Genomic DNA, 16982 nt, shown 5'->3' with positions numbered 1-16982 from the left:
TTTCAGTTGCTTTTAACTGTTATTCGCAAATTATGAAATGGACCCAGCACATGAAAAGTTACACCCCACTAACCAACCCATTAGCTGTATTGACCATCTTTATTTTCAACATCACACAAAGCATTTATTATTTAATAAGATAAAGCTTCCAACCTTATTTTCTTTCGATCAATATTGTAGACATAAACGAATGTACAACCAGCAACCCCTGTTTGAATGGAGCGACTTGTATCAACCACAATGGAACCTATGAATGTACCTGTGCAGAAGGATATGAAGGAATGAATTGTAAAAATGGTACGTATTCGTCATACCTCAGATGAACGTTATTTTCAGGCATAACTTTTCTACGTATAAGCCCACAACCCTCCTGACCCAACGTGACGTCTCGTAATTCAGCCCGTTAAGAATCTCAATAGAGCTTTTTTTTAAACCCGTTAATTTCAGTTTTTCTTAAGAAAAATACTATGCTGACAAAAATATGCACGTGAATGTGAATATGCACGAATGTGTCTTTCTGTGTAGCTTACAGAGCTTCCATCTCTTAATTTTACTTTAAGCTCCTGTATGTGTCTTTAATGAAACCATATTCTAAATTCCTATTCTTTTCTGTAGACATGAACGAATGCACATCGCAAAACCCTTGTGTGAACGGAGCGACCTGTCTGAATCAAATCGGGACCTATGAATGCACTTGCACTACAGGGTTTAATGGAACTAATTGTGAAAACGGTACGTTCTCCTCAAATTAATTTTTCTCATATCATTTTGGTATTTCATCAATATAATGTTTTTTCTCTTACATTTTCCAGATATGTGTCAGATCTCTGTCAATATGAAACACGTAACAATGCATTGTCACATTCCATGGACAGGTGATAACAAGTTCAAATGTGGGGGAAAGAGAAGGGGTCTGGTATTTTCAATGCATAATGAATGATGTACTTAGCTATTACATGTTTGGGTCATTCATAAAACCTATATAAAATGTGATTGATGATCCACTAAATTTACGGAAGAAAACAGATAAAGAAAAGGCAAGGGGTAGGTGATGGGATGGGAAAAGGTTGTGGGGGAGAAGAGTGGGTTGCATGTCGATTATGATTTTGAATATTTCAATTAAACATTTTCCAATTCTTCCTTCATCCTGTTCACATCTACCAGATCAATGATACATTAAGATGGGAGTGGAAGTTGGTGTGTGTGTGTGTGTGGCATGGGTGGTGTTTGGGGATTGATAAATGACAGAGAGAAAGGACTGGTATTCAAAACATCCTTTTAACTCTTAATCCATCGATCATGAATATCTCATATCAAATTTATTTTGTATGCTATACCTGTCCAAAATTGGAAGGAAAAATCCTGCGCAGGCCCATTTTCATACCTCTAACTTAAGTGAACCCTGTTCATCGAAGCATGATTTTTTTCAATTTTTTCATTTCATATGAAATGTTGGTCCTTTAGCTTTCCATACATATTGACATTTTTTCATGAAATAATATATGCTCAATTTGGCAACCATTTCAAAAGTGTTACGTTTTTTTTTTGAGACACACGGTATATATATATGATGTATGACACAGTGATGATAAAACTAGTTTCAGTCTTATACTCTGGAGTATTGGGAATGCGATGATCCCAAGTCAACTCTCAATTAATAAAAGTACATACTGTTACATTTTCCCTTTCCTCCCATTGTTTTGTATAGACATAGACGAGTGTGCCACAGCCGATACGTGCATGAATGGAGCTACTTGTACCAACCAAAATGGAACCTATGAATGCACCTGCATGAATGGATATGATGGGAAAAAGTGTGAAAACGGTATGTATTCTACCTAACATTTTCTCGCATGCATGTTTTATTCATGCTTAGTCTTTTCATGGACCTATAGGTCCATGGTCTTTTTAAAGAACTCACACCAGAACAAAACGTAATCGACAGATCATATACCATTTGAAAGCTTATTATTTATAAAATACGGCAAAAAAAAGTTTATGCATATTCAGCACTTACCAGCCAAGTCTTGTGCCTAAGAATAGCCGCAATTATTGGGGTTCGAAAATAAGATTCATTGTTCTTTGCACTGGCCTTATGATTAAAACAAAAATCGATTACATAATTTTGAAATGAAGAAAACGATTATGGCAAATCACACAGATACAAAAATAACAACTGAGCGCTATTGATTATCGAAAGAAAAATGCCTGACGTGTTTTTCTTTCAGTTGAATTAGTTCGCGTGGCCCTTTTCTTCGCATGACAAGTTCGCAAGGTTCAAAGTAATGACGTCGTCTTGTTAAATGCCAGTCTCTCCCCAAAGCTTCCAGTGAGGAGTTAACTAAAATCACCATCGTGTATTCTCTTGTGATATAAAAAGCTAAGGAAGAGCTCCATTGGAAGTACCCCTCTCATAATTATTATCTTCTCTTTTCCTATTTGTATATATATATATATATATATATATACATTTATACATATGTATATAATAAACTCCTCAAAAAAAGTTTGGAAATCTGACGTTGATCCATAATCCCTCCTCGGATTTAGTAAATAATCAATGTGAAATTAATATCAATGAATAGAACATTTAATTTTGCTTAAAATGATACCCTACATGATATGATTATGGTTCACATGGAGGTGCAGTGCCTTGAAATGTGGGGCAAGGTCAAAATTCAAAAGTAGCAAAATGACACTATATTGAAAGTCACTATTCTCCTTCCCGTGGTGATGAGTGAGTTTCTCAGCCGTTTCTTTTGAATTTGACCGATAATTCCTCATTGATTTCAGTAAATATCAATGTGTTATTAATATCAATGAATAGATCATTTCATTTTCTTTAAGATGATACCCTACATGATATGATTATGGTTCACATGGAGGTGCAGGTCCTTCAAATATGGGGGCAAGGTCAAATTTCAAAAGTTGCAAAATGACACAATATTGAAAGTAACTTTTCTCTTTTTCGTGGTGATGATTGAGTTTCTCAGCTGTTTCTTTTAATTATTTTCATGCACCTTAACATCAACATTAACATGGAATCAAACACGCCTATGCACAAGCAAACACTTAACAAACAAAAAAACATGCATGAGTATTTCAAACAACGACTCAAACCATATTATCTCACAGAACCATCACTACAGAAGCAGGGGCTTGCTTTGAATGGATTATCATCTCTATTGACACAGACAAATTAATCATGTTCTGCATTGACCCTTCGTGACTATTTCTGCTCGTTTGGCAACTTTTTAATTCAGACCTCTTCAAACACTTTTGAATCCTCTTTTCATGATGGCATGATCATAACAAGCCTGGTATCATTTTTTTAAAGAAAAGTAAATGATCTCTTGACTAATATCAAATATCCTGTGTGTAAAATTGGGAGTTGGGAGAAATTAATGGCCAAACTCAGATTTCCAAACCTTTTTTGCTCGTTTTGCAGCTTTTTAGTTCAGACCTTATCTAACACTTTTAAATCCTGCTCTTTTCGTGATGGCATGATCATAATAAGCATGGTATCATTTTAAAGAGGATTAAATTAACTTTTGAATGATATCAAATATGCAATGTGTAAAATTGGTAGTTGGGAGAATTTAATAGCCAAACACAGATTTCCAAACTTTTCCAAATTCACTCTATAGATTGCAATGTAAGGTTAATTACTATAGATTTCATCATATGAATCGCTAAATAAAGACATTTCTTGACAAGGGATTTAGAGTGTTGATGTGTCACGTGTACAGTTTTCCAATTGCGTTTTTTTAGAGAGAAAAAAAAGCTCAGCTGGCAAGAGATGAATATAAAGCTTCTATTGTCTTTTTAGTCTCCATCTATCATTTTACCTTTAAGCTCCGGTATCGGTCTTTATTGGAACAATATTTTACATTGAGTTCCTATTCTTTTCTGTAGACATAAACGAATGCACATCGCAAAACCCTTGTGTGAACGGAGCGACCTGTCGTAATCAAATCGGGACCTATGAATGCACTTGCACCACTGGGTTTAATGGAACTAATTGTGAAAACGGTACGTAATCTACGAATTCGTTTTAATCATCTTAATTCGAAATTTTATTTTAGCGGAAAATTAACTGCACATTTTGTCATTTGTACTTGAAAACTTAGTTTCTTACATTTTCTAGATGTATGTCTGTTTTTAATCAATATGACATACGTTGCTTGCCTCATCAGTTACAAAAATAAATCATGTATAACTTTAAAAATGAATAAACAAATATGAAGCGTTTTAAAGAAATGTGGATTGTAAAGAAGGCTTTGTAAGATGTTTAAATTCATAATAAACAGAGCACACAAATAAAATAAAAAAATAGAACTAAGCAACATACAAAGTATCACTAGGCAGTCAACAAAAGAAATAACTAGAAAAAAATAATCAAAATTTGATAAAAGAAAAAACAAAAAGGGAATAGTGAATGATACATGACACAATAGTGATAATGATTGTTCACTTTATACTTCTGAAGTATTGGGAGTACGATGTCAATAACATGATCTCAAAGTCTACTTTCAATAAGAAAAATATATACTGCTTTAATTTTCCCTTCCCTCCTATTGTTTATTTAGATATTGACGAATGTTCCATTGATAACCCTTGTGAGAATGGAGCGACTTGTATCAACAAAAATGGAACCTATGAATGTGTTTGCGATGGATATGAAGGAACCCATTGTGAAAATGGTATGTAGTACGCAATTGTTAGCATTATTTAGACGTTGGTAGAGCTAAACAATGAATAGGAGTAGTTAAACAAATAACACTGCGATTTCTTTCGACCAGAAATATTAAGTTCGGAAGTGGGACGTCAACGGTTTCCCACTTCTGTGTCTCGATTCACCGAGATGAGATTCCCCCACTGCCCGGGTTTGGTGGGGGTCGGTCCATGGGGGACAGTGATGTGGCCCAGTGAATGCTTGGTTGACCTCATTGTGGTCGGTGTGTAATTGGGCTAGTCCCGGCTGGCTCTGAATTTCATGAACCAGGCAAGTGATAAATGTACATTGACTTTGGTGGGGCTGATTGAGTGTTCGCGGTGCATCTGCATGGGGATCGGTTGCCAGGGGGGATGCGGAAGTGGATTATGTGATGGCATCGCTTCGGTTCTCTCTATAATATACAACTCATTTACTACATAGCGTGTATAAATCTACAAATTCAGTAATGTTTCGAATTTCTGATTCACGTCAAACATACAATAATTTTAATTTTCGATCTAGTTGACCAGCCTAAATGAGACCATTATCTAAAACTATGATAAAATTTATGACTCCTCTACGCACACTATAATGTCTTTATAATTTTATTTAAATCATGTTTTTATGCCCAAACTTGATCCTTTATATTTGTGTTACTTTATGACTTTTTAACGTTGTTGATTTGTTTATCTGTAATTTACATTCGTTGCCCTGCTTGTAATAAACTAGTTCGTGACCAAGGGACCGTTTGATGACAATTTTCAGCACTGACAAGATGTCTTTCTCCGATATTACCATAGTAACAGTCAGAGGCCAGAGCTTTTCAGCCAATCAAAACCAAGGATTTCACTGAAATAGTAAGCACTGACAAGTTAATCAGTGCTGACAACTTTATGAAACACCCCTCTTGGCTTATTTCATTTGTTATGTATACACCTATATTAATTTGTCTGATTTTGAATATTGAATAAATTGATGATAACAAAACTCTACGTACAAACCTATGTTATCGCAACCCTCCGGACCCAATCTGGCGTCACGTAATTCAGAACTTCGAATTAAACTGTTGTCGAATTCCGTAAATTTGAGTTTGTCTTAAGAAAACACTCCGCTAAGTGGCCAAAGGTAGACAAGCATAAAGCTTTCATTGTCTTCTTGAGTCTCCATATCTCTATTTCACTTTAAGCACCGGTCTTGATCTGTAATGAAACCATATTCCAGCTCCGGTGTGGGTCTTTAATGGAACTATATTCAAAATTCCTTTTCTTTTCTGTAGACATAGACGAATGCACATCGCAAAACCCTTGTGTGAACGGGGCGACATGTCTGAATCAAAACGGTACCTATGAATGCACTTGCACCACAGGGTTTAATGGAACTAATTGTGAAAACGGTAAGTAATCCACGAATTCATTTTTCTCATCTTATTTTGAAATTTACTTTTTAGCAGAAATGATTTACACATTATATCATTTATACTTGAAATTGTATGTGTTTTTCATGTTTTCTAGATATACTGTATATTAATATGAAACACGTTGCTTAGCTTTGATCAGTTACTGAAATAAATCCCCTAAGTGCATGTACAGTATAACCTACAACTTGATTTAACAAATATGAAAAGTTCTGCTCTTAAAAAAGGCTTTGTAAGATTTACATTTCGAAGAAACAGCGCATACCAATAAAAAAAATTAAAAATAGAAACAAGAACTAAAACAAGACACAAAGTATCACAAGGCAGTCAAATGAAATAACTAGAAAAAATAACTACGTGTAAATAGCAATGCAAAGCAGCATCAAAAAAGGGATAGAAAGGATGATATGAAATAATAGTGATACACTAAATTTTAATTTTGTACTCCTTGCTATTGGAAAAACGATGTCAATAAGATTCCAAAGTCACCTCTTAATTAGACAATACGTGGAGCGTTGTGGCCCAGTGGATTAGTCTTCGGACTTTGAAACAGAGGGTCATGGGTTCGAATCCCAGCCATGGCGTAATTTTCTTAAGCAAGAAACTGATCCACAATGTGCTGCACTCAACCCAGGTGAGGTAAATGGGTACCGGTAGGAAGTAATTCCTTAAAAAGCTGTGTGCGCTATGAACGCCTTGCTTAGCCGGGTAATATAGGAGCGCCTTGAGCACCTAATAAGGTGGGTATGTGCCCAATGTAAATACCCTATATTATTATAATACATACACTGCAATAATTTCCCTTTCCTCCCATTGATTTATATAGATCTAGATGAATGTGCCATTGATAACCCTTGTATGAATGGAGCAACTTGTATCAACAAAAATGGAACCTATGAATGTGTTTGCGAAGAAGGATATGAAGGAACCCATTGTGAAAATGGTATGTATTACTAGTACCCTTTTTTTAGCATCATTTTAGACGTTCCTAGAGCTAAAATAAAATAATTTGGATTAAACGTAATGGTTGTTGTAACCATTGTCTTCATTTAATAACCTCTGTTCATAAATTTCTTTGCAGTTATTCCACGATGTTGAGGTTTACAGTCAATATGTTTGTGCAAGTTTTTAAAGGTTGCTTTTATTAGAATAAAATTTTTTTATGCATTATCTTTTTTTTCTCTTTGATGTCCAAACAACATTGAACTGATAGATAATTTTTGGTTAATACACATTATTTCAATGTTTGATTAAATTGATTCAAAATAGAGCATTATGAAGCAATATATACTAATATTTCCTGCTCGTTTGCTTTGTATAAACCTCTCTGCATAATCAATTTTAAAGCTATTAATCGACTTCTGCTCTTATTAATGTGTTCATTCATGTTTGCAAATTAAAAACAAATACTCTGACCCAGGATAAATCGTCAATGAACTGCAACCTAGCACCACGAATGGACAAAGCAGCTAAACCGGTACAAATTAGCGAATAGACAGTTGCCTGGATATGGTCACTCACAGACTTACAAGTGATTTTAAATGCGAAGGAGAAATAAGTGAGAGTATTTATTCCTTTGTACTAGTTGTTTCAAATTGTTAATCTCTGAGATCCTTTCGCCCTTGCAATATTCACAGATTAATTTATCTTTTTTTTTTACAGAAACTGAGACTATGGCATCTGTAAATCTACAGATTTCCCTTAATGATAGGAACTTCACGGAGGCGCTCAGAGACAACACGTCCATGGAGTATATGGAAGCTCAGCACAATATCTCTACAGCTGTAAGAAGAGCGTTTTAAAATTAGTTGATCAGTGTTTCTAAAGGCGATTTTGTTTTCGATCATTAAAAATTAAGATTGGTTATGTAATCATATTATCACTACTAGACGAATATCAGTATCAGAGAGAGAGGGGGGGAAGCATTTACAAGTGCTTTTTGGATTTTTTTTTGTGATTGGAATGGGTGTATGTTAAAGTATTTATTTATTTCCCTGAACATTGGATGTGTGTTGCCTGATTCTAAATCAGCGATTATGCCATTTCAAGGTTTAATGCAGGGACTAGTTTTTCGAAACACAGATATATTATTGGTCGATAATGTAAAGTGCTAACAATGTGCTGGATGATATGAACATCACCAAGTCTGTATCGATCAATACATCCATATGACTACGATCATATTAAATTTTTTGTTATATCAGAGTTTAAGATTCTTGTCTTTTCAAAATATATAATAGTAGTTAGATGTGCAAAGAACTCGGAGAGCCAGAAATAGGTAAATGAGGAAGAAGCAAATACTTCCCAGTATTGAATATATTCCCGGAGGGGGCTAACAGCTGTAATTTGTAATTAATTGACAATTCCACTGGAATAGATTTGAAAAATAAAAGAAGCTACAAAGAAAAAAAACATAAAAGTTGATGCATTTGATTTTGCTCACTCTAAACAGATTGCTCGTCAGTACGCCAACAATTCGAATTTTGCAGGTGTCGAGATAATAGAGATTCGGTAAGACGAAGGGAAATTATTTTTAACACAATTTACTTTGTTTACTATTTTATTTTGGTCTCTGAAAAAAAACTGTTAAAGCTCTGGCTAGAATGAAGGTATCGGTTTTCTTTTGGAGGTACTAATAGTGTACATTTTTTGTATTATCTGAAATACAAACATAAAAAATGAAACAATGAAACATCATAAGAGAATGAGTTGAAATATGAAGAAATATAGGACAAGATTGATAAAGTACTACTTTTGATCAAGAAAAACTAGAATCAAGAATGTATTTAAGCAGTTATTTCTCTAACGAATGCCCTTTCCAATGACACCAATTTATAAAAATGCTGTTTAATTATTGGTAGTGAAAATATCGAATTATTATTATTATATCGAAAGTATTTTATTCAGGCCTTATCACCATTATTGGCATTATTATGATAGAGTGTCCGCTTCAAGAACGGGAAGTCGTGGATTCGATCCTCGGCGGGGTCATACCAAAGACTTTAAAAATGGGACCTTCCGCCTTCTTGTCAGGCATTCGAGGTATTAGAATGAGAAGTATAATGATAAACATGTTATGTTATGCAGGCGACCCTGGACGAACAGCTTACAGCCTAAGTGGTTACCCTGGGTAAATAACTGTTATTATAGTTATTAAATTAGCTATTTTTTGCCATGTTTATTTACGTTAAATAATTATTTGATATTAAGTTTATCATTATCATTGTTGCTTTTTATCAGTTGTTTTTTATCATTTTGTCATTTGTTTTTTTTATCCTGTCTTTAAAGGCCGGGAAGCTGGGATGTTCGATTCAGGGTCCTCTTCATTATAAGAATTGTGCGTTTTCTTTTAGAGTTATTTGAATTATTAAACACCGTTCAGAATGAAGTTGACGAAGCAGTATCTACGATTTCGACCGACTCTTCATCTACACAACTGACATCAGGTCAACAAATTCACGTTTTATTCACGAGAAATGTTATTGTAAAGGAATGGTTGGTGTTTCATAAACTGTTCGTAAGTTAAGAGAGACTTTAAGAACGACAGGCGAACCTTTTTTATGCACTGAATAATCACAAAAGGTCATTTAATGGTGAATATCAATTACCACAAGAAAGGATCATCAGTCGTTCTTAAAGTCACTCTACGAACAGCTTTATGAAACCGCCCCAATTAGTTCGTATCTGTGACCGAAGTATCACCTTGCATCAAAAATTAAATCTTACCTCCATTTTTAGGCCGCTGCGCTATTCAAAATTACATCAGGAGATAATTACGGTCGAACTTGTAATTGAATTCGGCACATGCTCACAGCAAAGCATGATATATTATGCAGCTACTCCTAAATTAATTGCTTAGCCAAGGCGGGTTCCAAAATATGGACATTTGACAGTAATGTTTATAATTCATCACACGAAGATTAAAACTTTGAATTGCTAAAAAATTATTCCCGTTTATTCCCATTGATGTCATATATCATTCTACTTGTCTTATTGATACTGTTAAAATCTATTCCTATTCAACAAGAAAATCAATCGAGAAAATATTGTGCTTTGATAGTTTACTTTTTCAAAGTTAAATTGTTGCATTGACTTCCAGTATCGACCATCAATGTACAATGCCACAGTACAATGCCATAGATTCATAATATGAAAAGTCTATCCACACACATGCGGGTTTCGTGTAAGGTGGGTTTTTTTGGGGTGGGATGTGCATTTCTCCTCATTGATATTTTCATTCTTAAAGGGCATCTAGAAATGAGATCCACATTATATGTTATGAACGCTATTTTGTTCAGTTTTCAAGGTAAAAAGAACAGGGGCCCGTTGCAGAAAGAGTTGCAATCAATCGAAACTCTAAAAATCATGCGTAACTTGATTTTCAACCAATCACCAGCGCGCATTTGGGACTTGCGATTGATTTTTTGGCTAGCGTTTAAACGCAACTCTTTCTGCAAATACGGGCCCCAGATATGAGGGAGATGGGAGAGCGTAGATTGCTCGATTTCCTGTACTCCGCCGTGGAAGAGGAGGATGTAAGATTTTTGCTAAAGACAATCGCATCGACATCAAGCTTTATTTTCCCGCCCTTTCCATAGTCATACATTTTTTATAGCAAAGTTTGAATGAACGTCGCGTGCTATAAGCTACCCTATACCCCCATAATATGAGCAATGACAATTCAAGTTTACCGTACGCCTCTAGACCGTCATTTGCTGTTCCAGTTATGAGAGATGTTCGTGCGCGCTATTAAACTGTTATAATGTGGATGATTCCAAATGAAACTGTTTTCAGTAAATTTCTTTTGCGATTTAACAAACAAAATATTTGAGTCGGAGTCCTGCCCGAAATAGAAGTAACCAATCATTGATTTCTTTTCGATGTAAAACGAGTTATCAAGCATAGATAGGGCTAAAAGGGGTGACTTATCACGTGTTCATGGTTAAAAGTGGGCTGGGGATAATGAAATTTGACTACGATGTGTTATCAAGATATAAAAAAAAACTTAGAAAAGTTTAAGATTTAAAATTTTCAAGACTATAATTTCCTACTCCGTAAAACTTATATCATGATAGCAAGTATCAGCAAAAAGGTTAACATAATTTCAGATCATTAAGCCAATGTCAATAGTCTTTGGGTCAATAAACTTGTATCAACTTATCATATTAACCAAAACTTAACATTTTGAATTTACATTAAAAAAAATGGAAGCCACAAATTTACATTCTTTTAAATCCTGATGAAATAGTTATAAGGTGTTCCCGCATAATATAAGTATAATTTTAGGTCACTTGATCAAGGTCAAAGGTCATTTATCATTTTGGGAACCATGCGAAGATTAGGAATGGGGAAAGTATTAGGTTTTTGAGACATATATCTAAAGATCTATTCGTACATTATTAAAAATGTATTTAATCTAATTAAATAAGAATAGAGTGAGATACGTTTGGGATATCAGAAATGATATCAAACAAATAAATTAGGTGTTTGCAATTCAGGGTCAAAGCCAATTTTTGGTCAATAAACCTTGGGTCTTGTTTTTACATTTGTTTTCTAGTTTGTACAAAATTAGGCTACATTTTTTTCCATACTCCAACAAGATTTGATATAAGGAATACCAAGTATCAGAAATTATGTGACTAGCATCTTAGGTAATTGGATCAAAGTCAACAATTTAGAAACTTGATATTTTTCATAGTTTCTTTTTTATATGTCATAATCTATAAATTTCGTTTTTCCTTAAACAGGGCATCCACAAAATTGCCCCTGCATGGCCTTTGATTATCAGATTGAAAAAAAAGAATAAAACGGTTGATAATTCAATATCAAAGTCATTAGACCTACGTATATCCAATTTCGTGATGGAGGCGAGGCTGACAGAGGCGTTCGACTTGTTCTACGAGGGAAAAAGCACTTCAAAAAGGAGTGCAAGTCACTATAATTTGCGTTCATTTGATATGTTGACTGTTACTCCATAATGGGAAACAATAGAACACCCCTTTCTTAAAATCATTTTGTTCTATTTGTTGTGGATATTTTATAGGTAATAATAATAATAAGATTAACTCACATTTCCGAGATGTGCATTTTTCATATGGTCCAATATTGTCTTTACAATGCTACCATCATAATAATAATCATCAGCAACAGCAATAACAACAACATCATCATCGTCATCCTCAGCAACAAGTACATCATCATCACCATAATCATCATCAGCAGCAGCGACATAAAACATAATTCAACAGCAGCACAACAACTTCATTAACAACAAAAACAACATCATCTTCATCATCATTTTCTTGATTACCATTAATATTTTTGTATTTCTTTCATGTCTTCAGGTTATTGCTTGAATGAACCGTGCAAGAATGGAGCTAATTGCACTGACACTGACGACTTCTTGAACTTCACTTGTTCCTGCGTCACTGGATTCACAGGAAGAACTTGTTCAATAAGTAAGCAATGCTGAAGATCCACATGCCAAATGACATCTTTTAAGAGTAAAAATTGTGTTAAACTTGAGGATTATATATACATGTAATATCGGCCATGATCACTTATTTACACGCCACTAAAAACTAGGCATAAAGAAGAACCTTCATACTATGTGTCATGTATCTGTGCAAATTGATCGTATTTTCTTTGTCTTTGCAGCGAATGTATTCGATATTATTGTTTAAAAGAACAATGTTATCCATCAGTTATACTCCGTATATTTTTTTCGAAAGGATTGCAGTTGTTTGATACCTTGGCATGTTTGCACCTAATAACTGCGGTTTGCTGAGAAATATAATCGTGGGTTTTAATAGAAGAACTGTCGCTTCAGTAAAGCAAATTGATGAACACTTTAACTTGGTACTTAAACGTTCAACTGCTTAAAATCCTGTTAGAACTTTAATTAGCATCGGAATTCGTTTTATCATCGAGTTTCTCTTTTTCAGGCAGTAGTTGAATGATGAAATGTTGTTTTCCTCAGCAACAAGGAAATCAATAAACAGAGGAAAATAATATGGCACATACTGTTAGATCAATATTAATTTTGCATTAAGTACTGGATATGAACATTAGATTTTACCTCTATCGTATTATTTTTCTCTATTACCCTAACACTTGTTAGATTGACATCGATATTTCTTATTTCGGCAGATATCGATGACTGCGAAGGACAGACTTGTGCTAATGGAGGCACCTGTGTGGACGGTATAAACACTTTTACCTGCGCCTGTCTCTCTGGATGGGAAGGGGAACTGTGTGAAACAGGTAAACACCTACGTCGTATGTATATACGTAAATGTTGTTTGGGTCTCTCGTTTTTCTACACTCTTATATAAAGAAAATGCGACTTTAAAAAACTCGCCAACTTTAACATTCGAGAATTCGTATATTCACATCCCCCAAAATCTGAATCCATAATTCGGAATACGCACATTTTCTCACCTGTTTCCTGCATTTGACGCTCTTTCATTTTCTTACCTTGTCGGTATTGCCAACATAAGCGATCTTACCATTTTATTGTTTTTTCTTATGTATAGATATAGATGAATGCATGTCTGAGAGCCCTTGTATAAATGGAGCAACTTGCATCAATCATAATGGAACCTATGAATGTACTTGTACAGAAGGATATGAAGGCATGGATTGTGAAAATGGTATGCATCCCATTATGGTATACTTAAGTCCTTCCGTAGTGCATACCGGCGTTATATCATAATCATACGTTATACAAGAACTTTATTATCATTGCTTTAACATCAACAGCATCTACGATGATAAAAGGAGTAGTAATGATAATAAGTGCTATTACTGTTATTGTTTATCAATATTATCATTGAGGTGTATTTTTTTTTACTTAAAAGGAGAACGTCACACCCAAATTTGAATTAATATATTTAGACATAGACGAATGTACGGAGGGGCGGAGGTGGTGATTTCCCATCAACAGAATAAGCGATTTGATTTACATGTTTTTGTTTAATTTTAGACATAAACGAGTGTATCACTGATAATCCCTGCATGAATGGAGCGACTTGTATCAACCAAGATGGAACCTATGAATGCAATTGCACAAAAGGATATGAAGGAGCTCATTGTGAAAACGGTATGTATCCCAAAAAGATTATGTAATATAGGTCTTTTAAAATCCAATCCATTCCAATAGACATTTGACATAGCGTCTTTTCCTGTAAGCTAAAAAGCGCTGCACATTCTACTTCATTTTTGAACCATTCAAACAATAATTTAACAGTAGCAGGTAGATGATTCCATACTATTACAGCGACCACAGTGAAGGAGATTTCACCAGCACGTTTCTTGGAAAGGTGCTGAATAAGCCAGATTGATGACGATAAATTAGTATCACACATTTGAGACCGACGAAATAAGAATTTAATGAATATAATCCGGGCTTCGGTGATAGAGAGATTTAAAGACTAGCGGTCACATTTTAATCGTTATCCTTCGAATTGCATGAATAAAACTTAATACCAGGATGTGATATGAGTGAACTGTATATTCAAACATTATTTTTTATGTATAGATATAGATGAATGCGTGCTTGTTAGCCCTTGCATGAATGGAGCGACCTGCATCAACCACAATGGAACCTATGAATGTACCTGTACAGAAGGATACGAAGGCATGGATTGTGAAAATGGTAAGCATCTCATAATTGTATACTTATGTCCTTCCGTAGTGCATAACGGCGTTATATCATAATGTGATACTTGTTATACAACTACTTGTTATTATAATTGTTTTAATGATAATAATATTAACAACAATCAAAATGATAATCATTATCAGTATCATCATTATTATAAGTATTAACGATACTATTATTATTATTATAGTTGTTGGTCTTATTATCTTCATTGATATCACATTGAAGTGTATTTTTGTTGGTGTTATATACACACGGAAAATGTCACATCTACATTTGATAATTGAAATTTCTAATAATATTTAATTTGGTTTAAACAAAAACAAATGTGCGGAAGAGGGCGGAAGCAAGGATTTCCCCATCATTAACAAAATAAAGCGATTTTATTACTTGCTTTCGTTTAATTTTAGACATTGACGAGTGTATCACTGATAATCCCTGCATGAATGGAGCGACTTGTATCAACCAAGATGGAACCTATGAATGCAATTGCACAAAAGGATATGCAGGAGCTTATTGTGAAAACGGTATGTATCCCAAAAAGATTATGTAATATAGGTCCTTGAAAATCCAATAGACATTTGACATAGCGTCTTTTCCTGTAAGTTACAAAGTGATGCACATACTACTTCATTTTTGGGCCACTCAAACAATGATTTAACACCTCAGAATGGTTAAATTAGTCTATGCAATCCATTGTCCTGTTATCAAAATAGAAGGGATTTATTGTTTTTCTTGCACTGGTCAACAGAGTACGCCGTGTTGACAGTAGCAGGTAGATGATTCCATACTTTTACAGCGACCACAGGGAAGGAGATTTCACCAGCACGTTTCTTGGAAAGGTGCTGAATAAGCCAGATTGGTGACGATAAATTAGTATCACACATTTGAGACCGACGAAATAAGAATTTAATCAATATAATCCGGGCTTCGGTGATAGAGAGATTTAAAGACTAGCGGTCACATTTTAATCGTTATCCTTCGAATTGCATGAATAAAACGTAATACCAGGATGTGATATGAGTGAACTGTATATTCAAACATTATTTTTTATGTATAGATATAGATGAATGCGTGCTTGTTAGCCCTTGCATGAATGGAGCAACCTGCATCAACCACAATGGAACCTATGAATGTACCTGTACAGAAGGATATGAAGGCATGGTTTGTGAAAATGGTATGCATCCCATTATGGTATACTTAAGTCCTTCCGTAGTGCATACCGGCGTTATATCATAATCATACGTTATACAAGAAATTAATAATCATTGCTTTAAGGTTAACAAAAACAACAACAACGAAACATCTATGATGATAATAGGAGTAGCAATAATAATAAGTGTTATTACTGTTATTGTTATATTTATCAATATCATCATTTAGGTGTTTTTTTTTTTTACTTAAAAGGAGAATGTCACATCCAAATTCGATAACTGAAATTTAAATCAATATTTAGACATAGACGAATGTACGGAGGGGTGGAGGTGGTGATTTCCCATCAACAGAATAAGCGATTTGATTTACATGTTTTTGTTTAATTTTAGACATAAACGAGTGTATCACTGATAATCCCTGCATGAATGGAGCGACTTGTATCAACCAAGATGGAACCTATGAATGCAATTGCACAAAAGGATATGCAGGAACTTATTGTGAAAACGGTATGCATCCCAAAAAGATTATGTAATATAGGTCCTTGAAAAACAACATAAATAAATCAAATTATCATAAGTCCTATGTGTATGATTATCTCTAAAACAACAAATGATGGGAGATTGCTTATAAGCAAACTCCCATCATTTGTTTTTGTTTAGAGATAATGTTTTGTATATTGACTTCAATGTTTTATATTTTAAGCTCCATATCAGCCTATTGAGCAAGATATGAATCTCATCGAACATGCAATGCGAGCGCGAAATCCGACCAATTTTTTTTTGTAGTGATATGAAAGATAATTTTAAGTTTTCCCCTCATCTTATTTTATTCCTCGTCTTCCTCTCCTTTTTTCTTATCTCTTTTCTCTTCTTTTCCTTTTTCATTCTTCGCCCTTTTCTGTTTTTAAAATAGTTTTTAAGGGGCTGGGCCCCTCGGCCCTTGATTCGCCTGTGTATTACGGACTTGAGAACAATGAATTAGAATGTTATCAATATAATTCAGACTTTGGTAATTGAGAGACTTGAAGACTAGGA

The 16982-nt window shown here is 34.4% G+C and overlaps 1 protein-coding gene across 1 annotated transcript in view; it reads left to right on the top strand.

Moving 5' to 3' along the window:
• The window catches only part of LOC121422636, a 176514-nt gene that overhangs the window by 59663 nt on the left and 99869 nt on the right, over nt 1–16982 (top strand). The window contains exons 25-42 of the mRNA XM_041617797.1: nt 181–297; nt 616–732; nt 1709–1825; nt 3916–4032; nt 4590–4703; nt 5994–6110; nt 6958–7074; nt 7794–7915; nt 8584–8642; nt 9420–9577; nt 12476–12589; nt 13281–13394; nt 13667–13783; nt 14116–14232; nt 14671–14787; nt 15204–15320; nt 15854–15970; nt 16338–16454. Of these exons, the coding sequence (XP_041473731.1) occupies nt 181–297; nt 616–732; nt 1709–1825; nt 3916–4032; nt 4590–4703; nt 5994–6110; nt 6958–7074; nt 7794–7915; nt 8584–8642; nt 9420–9577; nt 12476–12589; nt 13281–13394; nt 13667–13783; nt 14116–14232; nt 14671–14787; nt 15204–15320; nt 15854–15970; nt 16338–16454 (2085 nt within the window). The remainder of the gene's footprint in view (nt 1–180; nt 298–615; nt 733–1708; nt 1826–3915; nt 4033–4589; nt 4704–5993; nt 6111–6957; nt 7075–7793; nt 7916–8583; nt 8643–9419; nt 9578–12475; nt 12590–13280; nt 13395–13666; nt 13784–14115; nt 14233–14670; nt 14788–15203; nt 15321–15853; nt 15971–16337; nt 16455–16982) is intronic.

The sequence above is a fragment of the Lytechinus variegatus genome, chromosome 10, assembly GCF_018143015.1.
Source record: "Lytechinus variegatus isolate NC3 chromosome 10, Lvar_3.0, whole genome shotgun sequence".
Lineage (NCBI taxonomy): Eukaryota > Metazoa > Echinodermata > Echinoidea > Temnopleuroida > Toxopneustidae > Lytechinus > Lytechinus variegatus.
This window is presented reverse-complemented; position numbering and strand designations above follow the sequence as displayed.